The sequence below is a fragment of the Apium graveolens genome, chromosome 7, assembly GCF_009905375.1.
Source record: "Apium graveolens cultivar Ventura chromosome 7, ASM990537v1, whole genome shotgun sequence".
NCBI lineage: Eukaryota > Viridiplantae > Streptophyta > Magnoliopsida > Apiales > Apiaceae > Apium > Apium graveolens.
The window spans coordinates 164,857,948-164,870,626 of NC_133653.1; the positions used below are offsets into that span (position 1 = coordinate 164,857,948).

The window sequence follows — 12,679 nt, forward strand, 5'->3', positions numbered from 1 at the left end:
CAACCGCTCGCAATCGAACCGCATTTTGCGGATAATCACGGAACGCGGAACACGGGTTGATTGTGGATTTAAATTTTAAAAACCGCTCATTCGCGGTTTGGATGCGGTTTTCAATTCTTGAAAATCGCAAAATCACAACCGCAACTCGCAACATATATTTAAAATAAAATATATTTTCAAAAATATAGTTGATATCATATATATTAATTAATATACACATTTATTAACTAATCTTAGGTTAATGTTAAGATTTCGTTCATAAGATTTACAATCATTATAAGATATATAACTAAACAAATGGAAAATGTAATCAACATCTAATTTTTTTATCTTTTTTTTTTCTATTCTCTCACCTCCATATTTTTGTATGTTTTTAACATCCTTACTCCTCACGGAGCATTAGTTTATATTTTATTTTTGAATATAAATTTATCACGTAACTTAAACTTGAATTTATTAATATTCTGAATTTATTTTTTTACAAATTATTAATTATTTTAAAATAAGTGATTGAATCGCAAACTGATCCGCAATAACCGCAAATTCGCAACCGCAATTGACGCGGTTAACCGCGGTTTGGTTCGACTTTTACCCCAAAACTGATCCGATCTGAATCGCGTACACCCGTAAAGAGTATGCAACAATCAATTTAGTTGGAACCATCCTAGTTGGATGACAGGACTACGGACTAGGGCTGAGTATTCGGTCGGTTCGGTCAGAAACCGGATCGAACCGAATTAACCGAAAACCGAATTACATTTTTTTTAAAACCAAACCGAACCGATTTAATATCTGAACCAAATCGTAAACCGAACCGAATTATTTCGGTTTATTCGGTCCGGTTTTTTAAACCGAAATAGTTTGAAAAATCAGGTTTTGTAAATTCAGAAAAGATGAATAGCTGCTGCTGCATGCAGCACACTACAGTACAATCTGTGAATCTGTCCTCTAGTAATCTGGAGCAAGAAAAGCGCAAAGACCCCTTGTTAAAAATATGGTTGAAACCTGGATCAGATGAAGCGTTAATTTTAATCAGAAATAGCAAGTGATTGAATCTTAATCGGCGGGCGGCGACTTTAAAATTAGGTCTCAACTCAACCCAATAACCCACTCATCTATTCTGTTTTTATCTGGTCGACTTCACAGTTCACACTCACGTTTATGTTTTGTTTGTTTAATATTTATTAAATTATATATATATATATATATAATAATTAAAAAATATAGATATATTTACTTCGGTTAATTCGATTAAAACCGAACCAAAATTCTGGTAAACCGAACCGAACCGATTTTAATTCGGTTAAAACCGAAAAACCGAAATAACCGGAATTTTTAAAAAAACTTAAACTAAACCGAAGCAAAAATAGTAATTTTTTATTTAATATTAAATATTATATAATTGTTGAAATTTGAACCATTAACCTTATTAGTATGTTAATAAAATAATAATATTAATATTTGTTGTTGGAGAAATTCGAACATGAAACTTGGATGACCTATAAATAATTTGGGTAGTGTATATTTTTTTAGTATTTGGATTTAACGGTACTGATTATTTGATTACAGAGATCCGACGATCATAAATGGGGATAAGCAAACCAACAAAAAAAATACCTAATTATACCACATTCTAGTTATTTTGTAGTATAGTATAGATTCAAAACTCTCCTTTTGCGTAATTTTATCTCGAATTAAAATGACCAGAATACCCCTCCATCCTAGGTGTCACATTTGACTTTAACCCAGTTAAATTGACTAAATTTTGATCGAAATTTATTAAGATTTTATAATTGAATAAAATAAAAAAGTACGTCACCGAAAAGTAGATTTAATCTACTTTAATATAAAAAATTTAGTTTTTAAATAATATAAGAGTAATGTCTAATTTTTGGTTAAAAAAATAATAATTTAACTTTTAATAAAGGAAATGTGACAAATAAAAAGAGACGGAGGAAATAACATTTAAGGAAAAATTGGCCCTTACATGGCACTTTAATAACGCATTCAATTCAAGATTACCGTTAAACGCAAAATAAGCCCACGTTACTGCGACTATTATTATAAAACTAGGAACTAGGAACTTTTGCGCTCTATAATTTCAATCATATTTAAATTAAAAAATGTCTCTAAAACAATATTTTATTTTTGATAGTGACAAATTTTAGTTCGTCCAAAATATATTTGCATAAAGGAAAGTATACATGATACAATCGGTATTGTCAATGTTGACGAGATGAATATGATCGATTAATACTATGAATTTTTTTTTAAAAAAATTAATAATATAAATTCTGGAATAGATATAATTTGTATCATAGGAAAAATTATATATAAAAATTCATTTCAAAGCTTGTCGGCGTCGGGGAGGCCTCGCATTATAAATATTTAAAATTTAGAAAAATTTCTCTCAAAACATAGTTTTCATCTTTTAATTATGTTTATATTTATTTCTCATCCTAATTTTTTAATTTTTTCAAATTATAGAGAATTATATTATACTTTAATACCTAAAGTTTAAATAATAATAAAAATTTGGTACCAAGAAAATGAGAAAAATAACAGGAATTAAGATAAACTATATAATAAATAATAAAAGTGTTTATCTTAATAATTTAAAATCATACTTTCAATTATTTTCTAAATTTTATTAATTGATTACGTATCTACTTTAAATTTGAAGGACAAAATCAATCACATTTAATTTTTGTTTAAGCTGATTAATCTCACCCTTTTTTTATCGTATATAACCGCAACCGCTATCCGTGCATGACTAAATCCTACGGGCTCACCTATGAATATTTTAAGAATGAATACAAAATATCAAAATTTAAGTAAAAAAATTTCTAATCATATATATGTTTATCATAAACTTGGAAGTCGTTAACAAAGCTTTTTGAATTTGAGGTTCATTTTTTTTAAAACTAATTAATGAGCTGTAATCTATAAGACATGACATAGGCCTCATATTTTAAATATTGTTAAATTGATAAATACAACTAGAAAATAAAAGTCACTTTTAACCTTTTTAAACATTATAAAATTGGAAATTTTATTGTTATAATAAAATATTGATATGTTAATTTTATTTATTATTGAAATATGTTAATTTATATTATATTAAAATCATACTTCTGACTTTAATTAAAATTTTCTTAACTTGATTACGTACTTACTATTAAATTGTGGAAGCAAAATCAATGAGATATTATTGTTGTATAAGCTAAATAATCTCATATTTTTTGAAATAAAAATATTTGAAAATGAATACAAGTGTCAAAACTATATTAATGAAATTAAGCGCATAGAATTTTAATTTCAAATATAAATATTTTTATTGTAAACTTACAGCTTATTAACAAAACTTTTTAAATTATAATTATATTTTTTTTACTTTCTTTTGTAATTTCATTATAAATACTACTAATCTATACATGGTGTAAGTAGAATGCCAAGGTCACCCTGCTATATATTTTAAGCTAATTTTTATATTTGTTATTCTATAAATTACCAAGTAACACACATAAGTCCAATAGTTACAAAAATTTCTTAAAGATTAAAAAAACTAATACATCAAAAACAATATTGTACAAATATAAAGACGAAAAGAACAAATAAAAAGGCAACCACAAAATCAAACTCATAAGACATTAGGATGCCAACTCAAATGTCAGCTAAATTCCATGATACTTGTAATAATGATTAATGATATATTAGTCTCATTTTCATAATCTTTTGAAACGTTCAAACCATTCCAAGCAAACTCAAACAATTCTTTTTCTTTTTATTTATCTGGCTTCTGTATCCAACATAGTGAAATCTTTATTCCTAAAACTTCCTTTGGCCCCTGAAATCCTGAAATCGTGAATAATTTCCATCTCACCTTAAAAAACATGTGAAGTAGAATATAAAAAGTAAAATAACTATGAAAAACAAAACTAACTAAATTACAAATAATTTTGTTAACAGGGAATTTGCAAAGATTTGAGATTCGCGGCCGGAATCAAAATCAGCAGCGGAGGTCGGTAATCAAGAAAATCACCGAAATGCGTTAATTTGTACTTAAGAAACGGCTGCGATAGTTAGGATTTATGTTTTTTTTCTCAGAGCTCTCAAACACGTGCTCTCACAATATGCATATGTACCTCCTTTTATAAAGGATCAAGCCGGACGTAGTTTTGCCGGACGTAGTTTTCCCGAAAACTACGTCCGGCTTGATCCTTTATAAAAGGAGGTACATATGCATATCGTGAGAGCACGTGTTTGAGAGCTCTGAGAAAAAAAACATAAATCCTACGACTTCCTATTATAACTCCAACATTGATTTGCTTTAGGAGTGTCTAGCGATGTGGCTTAGTCACAAAGACCCAAGGCTCGGTTACGACTTCGGAACTTTACGGTTAAGGATACTCCCCGGCCGGTGGATATCCCATCCGCTACTGCTATCTTCGTCGATCGCAACCGCAAGTATAGCCACGACTTACCGCAAATGCTCAAGTGCATCATTTTTCCTCGATGAGGATAACCCACCAGACTACAAGACAAGTGATCCCAAACGTATAATTGCAAAGTACGAGATAACCCCAAAGTTTCCTGGAGAGGACAACCCGACGAATGCAGAGACATGGCTCCCAAAGCACACACTAAGAGTTTACGATGGTTCCCCTACGAGGACAACTAACAAGACTACATAACGACGCCTTCAATATGTTTCCCGGGACGACGGGTTCCCAGAGACCCCTTTTCCTCTTCGGGCACGCCCTAAGACGGTTGGAGTCCTCCGAAGGCTCCCCGCATGCTTATGGCGCGCCCTCGGCATGGGAGGTCCCTACGGGGCTCCTCCCCTTCACTTTTACTCATTTAATGTTTCATTTATTTCCCAATTTAGTTGTAGGAGCATTATCCATACTAATCCTTCCCGGTCATTTCACTTGCATTGCGGAGCGGCCACCCTGCGTGGCCATATAGCACGGGGCGCTCTCTAGGAGGGTCCGGGGTCATTTTCTCGGAGTAAGGATCATTCTTTGTTCCTTAATTGCTTTACTCTTTCTTTCTTTGATTAAAATCATCTTTGATAGACTACTTATTAATACTTGTTCTTCGTCGTCATCTTCTACTATAGTGACTGTCGTAGCATTGTCATGGCGGTCTTCGTAGAATCATCGTCGTAGCGGTCGTCGCACGCCTCCTTTACTATGGTTGGTGTAATCTTCCGCTAGGTTGTTTATCGTAAACCCTCATTTAAAACTCCACCGATCGTCGTTGTAACTTCTTATCTTCAATAGTCATCGTAAGCAACTCCCATATAGCGCTAGCCCTATATAGGGCGCGCCCGGGGCTCCGGAGGTGCGTCTCTGGAGCTTGTCCTTCTTTTTTTTTGACTAAGATCTGACCCATTTTCTCGAAGACCCGACAAAATACCCTTGATGATAATTTATGGCATAACAACTACCCCTGATTTTCTAGTTTGTTAAAAATAAAGTGAAAATCTTCTTTGCTTTCTTCACTCTTCCGTAAGTAACTCTAATTCTGTTTTCCGCAAAGTTTAGCACTTCATCCTTTTGCTTATAAGCTTTACTCCGTGAATTTGTATAAACTTGTCTCTCCATAGAAAAGCGTGTTAGTTGATGAGATTTGTCGTAAAATTTTCTTCCGAGTTTTCATGACAAGCTTACATTTCACAAAATCTTCCATTAATATTTTCCGTAAATATCTTTCGCATAACTTTTTCCTCAAAAATTTATTTTCTTCCACCCCCGAGGACGCACGGGGCGTGCGCTACCCCCGGGAATATATTCTAGAGGTTCAAATTTCAAGAAATTTGAAATTTTGCTTTTCTAAACCCTCCTTCCTCTTCATATTATCTTTATCTTCTACCTTTCAAGAATATCTGAAACAAAACTTTTCCTTTCCAAGGATCTTCAAGGAGCTTGGATTTGGCTTGTTCTTGGCTTTCTCTTTGCTTTCACTTTAATTCCTTCATTCCTCTTGCTCTAAGGTGTTTACTCATGTTCTTGTTACTAATTTCCTCCATGTATATTATTAGATCTATGAAATGTAAGCTTCTTGAACTTCCATGTTCTCTCCATGTGCTTCTGCGTGTATATGTATGTATAGGTAGTATACGTCATCCTTTGATCTTGTTGAAGCTTCAATTTAGTCACCAATTTTGTTTGTAAGTATTTTGTATTTGAAAGTTACGACAAGTCCTTCACCCATTTTTTTTCACCGGGTGTGCCCAAAGCCTATTCGAAAAGTGGGTCGTAACCTCAATTCCTTTTTTATATGTCGTATTTTTTTTGAATCATGTTAATTTGTTTTGTGTGGTTCTTTTAAGTATGGCTCCTCAGATCCCTAAATATTTCATGTCTTGTCTGGCTCCTGAGAAGATGGTGCCCGAGAGGGATGTTACTAAGCCTTATTCACTGCACGATGCGCGCCCTAGTTCTCCTCCCATGGAAGTTGTTCAGGTGTTTCCAGTCCCTTCTCCAGGGCGTATTAGAGCTAACATGAGAGTTGATACTTCGAAGAAGGTGAAGGCTTCTTCTTCTCTTTCCCAAGTGGAATCTCACTTGACTCCTTTGGCTGCATCTTTTCTTTGGGATGAAGAGTTAACTTCTTGGAAGAATTTATCATCGACTAAAATAGATTGCGCAAGAGTCATATCTGCTGCGTATTTGTATTCCTTTCTTTGGAGGATGCTTCTAGGAGCTCCTAAGGATAAGGATCGTATTGATAGTCTTGACACGGAGCGAGAGGAACTAATTTCTTGTGCCACTAATGTTGAAGAAGAATTGAGGAAAACTATCAAGGATAAAGATGTTACCATTGCTGACATGCGCAAGAGTCGAAGCGGAAGGATCAGATCATTTACAATTTGCATGATTCCTTGGATGCAACCCTTATTGATATGGGTAAGCTTTAAACTCAGGTTTACAAGCACCGAGAGGATCAACATAACGGATGGAAGAATGAGAGGGGAGAGATCCCCGACAAGGGAATTGAGCATGGCTTTTCTATTCTTCTTACTATTTTCTTGGCCAACGATCCTACTTATGACTTTAGCTCCTTCGATGCAGAGACATTGTCTTATGTTGTTGACTTCAGGAGGGACAATGGTTATGCCATAGCTGTTAGGAGGGTCGCCTTAGGATTTTATTATCAACATACTCAAGTTTTAGGTTCTTCTGTCGCAGCGGAGAGCGTGACAAGACTTGTAACTGAGACGACTGATGTCGTTATTTCTCATGACATTGTTACTTCCCTGGATGATGTTGCTTCCGTCGCAACTTCTCTCCACATAGACCGTCTTTTATCTACCCCCCGAGAGTAGGGGCATGCTTCTTAGGTCCTCTACGTCTTGCGCTTTTCATATATGTTTCCTTATAACTTTTATGATACTATGACTTCTATTCGAGGTGAGGGTCACTGTAAAATCCCTGCAGCTTGTACGAACTTATTTACTTATCGCACTTCGCATCTAGACTCCATGGTGCGTACCTTGTTTTATGTTGTCGCTTCATTTTTTCCTTAGAATACTTTCATCCTGCAAAAGTTAAACAACCAATGAACTTGTAACTAGAATAAAGTAACTCCAAAGTTTCTTCCCTCGGGGGAAATCCCTTTTAGGGTGCGCCCTAGGAAGTATATGGCTCCTTCGTGGGGCTTTTGCTTCTTTTGGCGTGTCTGGGAGCTATTCTTAATACTATTGAAATATGAAATTAGAACATGGCAATAAATGAACTCATAGCTCTAACAATTTAAACTGAACGATTTCATTGTTGGAGGAAGAACTTGTAACGATCGAGAAATTACGCTTGTATTATATCATAATAAAGATAAATTATGTGTATTATTATGTGATTAAATATTTTGAGTCATTAAACCCTAACTGCTATGTGTTACGTGTTGTCTGTTTTGATCCAAACGTGTTTTGGATATTTATTGAGTGTTTTATCGTAAGTTATATATTTTATATCAAAACCCGTACAGCTCAAAACTATGTTTTAAAAGCCTGTATTTCAAACAAAATCATTGGCCCTATTTTGTTAAAAATGCCCTATACCATATCGCTATTCTGAACCCCTAGACGTTTTACAAATTGACCTTTTTCGCGAAAAATGACTTTTCCGGACCCCTGCGGGTACCAAAAACCCCACAAAAATCACATTTTATTTTTATATGATTATGAAATTATCATATATCATTTTTCATTGTATTTTTGTAATATTCATAATTTTTGGAAATTTTTGACATTAATTTTGTATTTATTGGATATTTAAAAATTCAATATTAATACCCAAAAATTATAAAAATTGGGGCCAAATATTTTTATTAGGAGTGTAATTAGACCCTTAATTTTATTTAGGGGTATTATTTGCATAAATATAAATATCAGATTTATCATTAATTATTCAGTTAATTACTATTAAAAATCAGAAAAAAATAAAAAGAAAAGGGGATTAGGGTTTGTGGTGAAGATCAGGGCAGCAGAATCAAAGTCGATTTTGATCGTGATTCCGTTAACCAAATCAGTCGTGTGAGTACTCGTTTTGAAGCTTATGATCTGTAGTTTCTGATTATGCAATCGTTTTTAGTATCTGATTAATCGAATTTAATTTCGTAATTTTCGGATTATTTCTTGAATTCAGGTTTTGTGATTGAGTAGTTGTTTAATGATTCTGTTAGTATAGGCTTGTAGATCGTCGTTTTGCGAGTCGAACGACACCGATTTCGTCGAATATGGTGTTGGTTTTAGCATCGGCCGAAAAACGCCGCCGCCGCCGCTGTTCTTCGCGGTTCCGGCGTCGTGTTCGACGAGAACGAAGAAGGAACCCAGGGAACGTCGTTGTGTTGCTGTTGAACAAAAGCGTGGAACAAACGGTAGTTAAATCACGCGTTTTTGATCGATTTTTGGACTCACCGGAAAAGACGCCGGCGCCGGATTCTGGGTTTGGCCGCCGGTGTTTTTGAGCGACCCGGGTTCGACCCGGTTACCCGGTTTGCAACCCGGAAACGACCCAGATTTGATCCTAAAAACCAAAACCCTGAACTCTGTTTTGTGTTTCTGTATTTTTATATATTTATTTTATTTTCTAAAAATTAGAAATTAGTTTTAATAATTCTAATAATTAATTAAAAAAATTAGTTTTAAATTCTGAAAAATAGTATTAATAATTTCTGAATTATTTTATTAAATTTTAAATTCGAATTTAATTATTTAATTAATTATTTAATTATTTATCTAATTATTTATTAGTTATCTAATTAATTAATAATTAGGTAATTAATTAATAATTAGGTAATTAATTAATAAATAAGGATTAAAAATAATTAAATAATATGATTAATAATCTAATAATTAGTTAATATTGCGAGTAACTCGTATTCATACGAGTAGTAATTCGATAATTAGAGTTATCATTCGAGCGATAGTTATTCGAGGAATGTCGTAATAATTATTTGTATTGTATAATTAAATACCGATAATTAATTGATTAACGAATCGTATAAGTACAATAATAATAATGTAATGGTTCGATAATTATGTGAGGATTGCGAGTAGCTCGTATTTATACGAATAGTTAATCGTTGAGTAGATTATAATTCGAGTAATTAGTAGTTATTCGATAAATAGCGTATCAGTTATTTAAATCGATTGATTATTTAATAATCGATCTGATCGAGTCAGTAATAATAATTTGTAATAAATAGTAATAAATCATAATAATTTGGGATTAATTATTTTAAAATAGAATAATTATTAATTAATTATTTAAAAGTGTAATTAAGGATTATTTTATTATAATTAATTATTTATAATTGATTATTAATTAATTAAATCTTGTTTAATTTATAATAATTAAACCGTTAGTCCGATTTGAGCAAAACGAAGACCCCTAAACTCAGAAAAATGAAACAAATCCAATAAAAATAATTGTAAGTTATGATTTATTCCGGAAGAGAGGGGTTTTGTGATAATTAACTATTCATAGGCTCTATTAGGGGTAGAATCGAGTCGAATAAATCCCGAAAAAAATTGTAATAAAATCAGATAGGGTTAATTATTATAAATATGAGTCTAGAATCGATTCTAAAAATGATTATAAGTCTAAAAATTAATTATGTGCTTTATGTGCTATGTGATTTACGTGATTATGTGAACCTTACGTGCTATATCATTATATGTGTATATATGCGAGTCAGATAGAAACGCATGGGTAGACTGATAAGGTTACGTGATATCAATTCGAGATACACGTATATAGTAAGTTATCTAAACGACTATCTTTCTATGATTGGTTCAGTATTAGCAAGGCAGAGCAAGTTAGGGACATAAGGCGGTGAGTTGAACCAGGTTAAGTACGCGCAAGACAAGTTTTTCCCCTATTCTAAATTCAGAATAGTGGATTATAATTCTTTTCTCATATCAGTTACCTTTGATAATTATTGTTCATATACATTGTTACCCAATTATTAATGCTTGTTTCTATTTCATTTTGATTCTTGATTTCTCCCAATTTATTGAATCCCCTATTCATATTCCAATACTTTTACCCTTGTTACATATACTCTGGTATATCCTGGTGTTGGGATATATCAAAAGCATTCCGATTGTTCCAGATGCTATACCTTGGACTGGATGGTTACTATACGGACTGGATTTACCCAGACCATTATTTAATAGGCCATAGTTACCTGAGTACTCTTTATGTTGGTTGGGTCTATGTAGTTGGGTATAGATCCGCACTGTATCCTGACTGATCAGCGGGTTATAGTGCATATGTTGGTTCTTGTTTCCAGTCTTGTTCATTTGGCACTCGCTAGTGTTGGCAAATTATTATCCTATACAGATTCAGATGGTTGTTCAAACCAGCAGCTTATTGGTTCACTTATTTCTCTCTCTTTATACTATATATATTGTTACAGGCTTGTTGAGCAATTTTAGCTCATCCCTTTTTATTGTTGTTCCTATTGTTTTACAGTTAAGGTAGAGAATGAAACCAATCAGGACCCGCGTAGTCAAGAAGCAAGTCAAGCAGCGGGACCCTCTTATACCAAGAGTGTTCCTTCCTATTCCCGAAGAGAGCTTTGAATAACCATATCAGGTGTAAAAGGATAAGTAGTAATGTTGGGTTGAATAAAAGTTTTGTGTAGTTTGAATAAAAGTGGTGTGGTGAGGATGTAGATAGAATAAAGTTTTGTAACAAAGAGAGTTCTTAAGACAAATTGTTTTATTTGGGTTTGTAATAAAGTGTAGTATGTGGTTCTTATTTTCAACTTAAACCTTAAAAGATCCTGAGTAGTAATAGTTCGGGGTAATTATTATATTTATATTCCGCTTGTGCAGGTTTAGTTTGTAGTTGTTGTTAATAATGCCGCAAATCTATACCCAGGATTTGGAGGGTGTTATAGTTGGCATCAGAGCTTAGGATTGACCCTTGAAAACAAGAACGTTAGGATTAAGATAAGATAGGAAAATTAGATAGGATAGAAGTAAGAGTGTTAGGATTGTCTGTTTATATGATTATAAGTTATGATTTTAGGAATGTGGTTTGATTTGTTTTTGTGTTATTATTGTTATGTATATTAGATGGCTTCTTCGTCGGAGCGGACTGAGTCAGACCCAGTAGCAGCACCAGTTCTAGCCCCAGTATCAGTACAGATGTTTCCTCCATTGCCACCATTACCACCTGGACCAGTGCCAAAGATACCATCTCCACCAGAGGTACCAGACTTTGTTGATTATTTTCCTTATTTTGAGCCCGAGATGCCTGACTTTCCACCTTTGGAGTTACCGATGTTTGATGTTCCTGATATGATTGATCTTCCACAGTGGGATGACCTAGAGCCGCAGATTCCAGTACCACAGCCTGAGATTCCAGATATTGCACAGATGGAGCCAGAGGCAGAGCCACCAGTGTATGCACCTATGGAGCAGCCTGTCTTATTCCCTGCCCCATTAGCTATTTATGCTCCTGTTCCTGGAGTATATCAGTTTCCACAGCCAGAGTTCATGGATGAGATAGTGGTAGATGGGCCGTTACCTTCTCGAGGGTCTAGCACGGATCTTCGTGAGCATCATACAGTGACTTACCAGCGTTTTCAGGCGAGAGAGAGGAGAGGATTTGATGGCAGAACCAGTGCAGAGAGATCCTTGGATTGTTTGAGACGCAGGCAGATGGTCCCGTCCGAGCATTACAATCATATTACATACTGAGGGAGAGGTTACGTCAGATTCACCGAGTTAGTTCTCAACAGCTTATGGATCTGAGACAGCAGGATATTAGTGCAGAGACAGCATATCGTAGAGCATTGGGACTTACCGAGGCAGTGCTAGAGGCGTTGCAGGAGGAGTTGAGTCACGTGCCATCAGGATTCTGAGACTAGCAGATAGAGGAGTGTTGTATCATGTATATTTTTGTAGATAGAGGCAGCATAGTATTGTATGACTAGTTGGTATGAGTGTAGCTACTAACTTTGACTGATAGTAGTAGCAGTACGACTGATATATCATAGGCTTTTGTATCAAGCACTGACACCTGCAGATGGTGTTCTACCTATATATATATGAGATGGTCTTTTGCACATTTTCTTTATTTTATTTCCAGTTATTTAAGCATTTACATTTATTTACATTATTTTACCGTTGCATATTTACAAATGTTGTTTTATTTAC

General features: G+C 33.9%; 1 protein-coding gene across 1 annotated transcript; it reads left to right on the forward strand.

Moving 5' to 3' along the window:
* Nucleotides 1-11,551: 11,551 nt before the first annotated feature.
* LOC141670715 (uncharacterized) lies at nucleotides 11,552-12,468 on the forward strand. Its single transcript, XM_074476698.1, has 2 exons — nucleotides 11,552-11,728; nucleotides 11,837-12,468. Exons 1-2 carry the CDS (start codon nucleotides 11,594-11,596, stop codon nucleotides 12,218-12,220), a joined length of 519 nt encoding a protein of 172 aa, XP_074332799.1. The 5' UTR covers nucleotides 11,552-11,593; the 3' UTR covers nucleotides 12,221-12,468.
* The last annotated feature ends 211 nt before the right edge of the window (nucleotides 12,469-12,679 follow it).

Coding starts and splice junctions, on each gene's coding strand:
- LOC141670715 (XM_074476698.1), top strand. CDS start 11,594: ATGGCTTCTTCGTCGGAGCGGACTGAGTCAGACCCAGTAGCAGCACCA. Junction 11,729..11,836: donor AGATACCATCTCCACCAGAG/GTACCAGACTTT, acceptor GATCTTCCACAG/TGGGATGACCTAGAGCCGCA.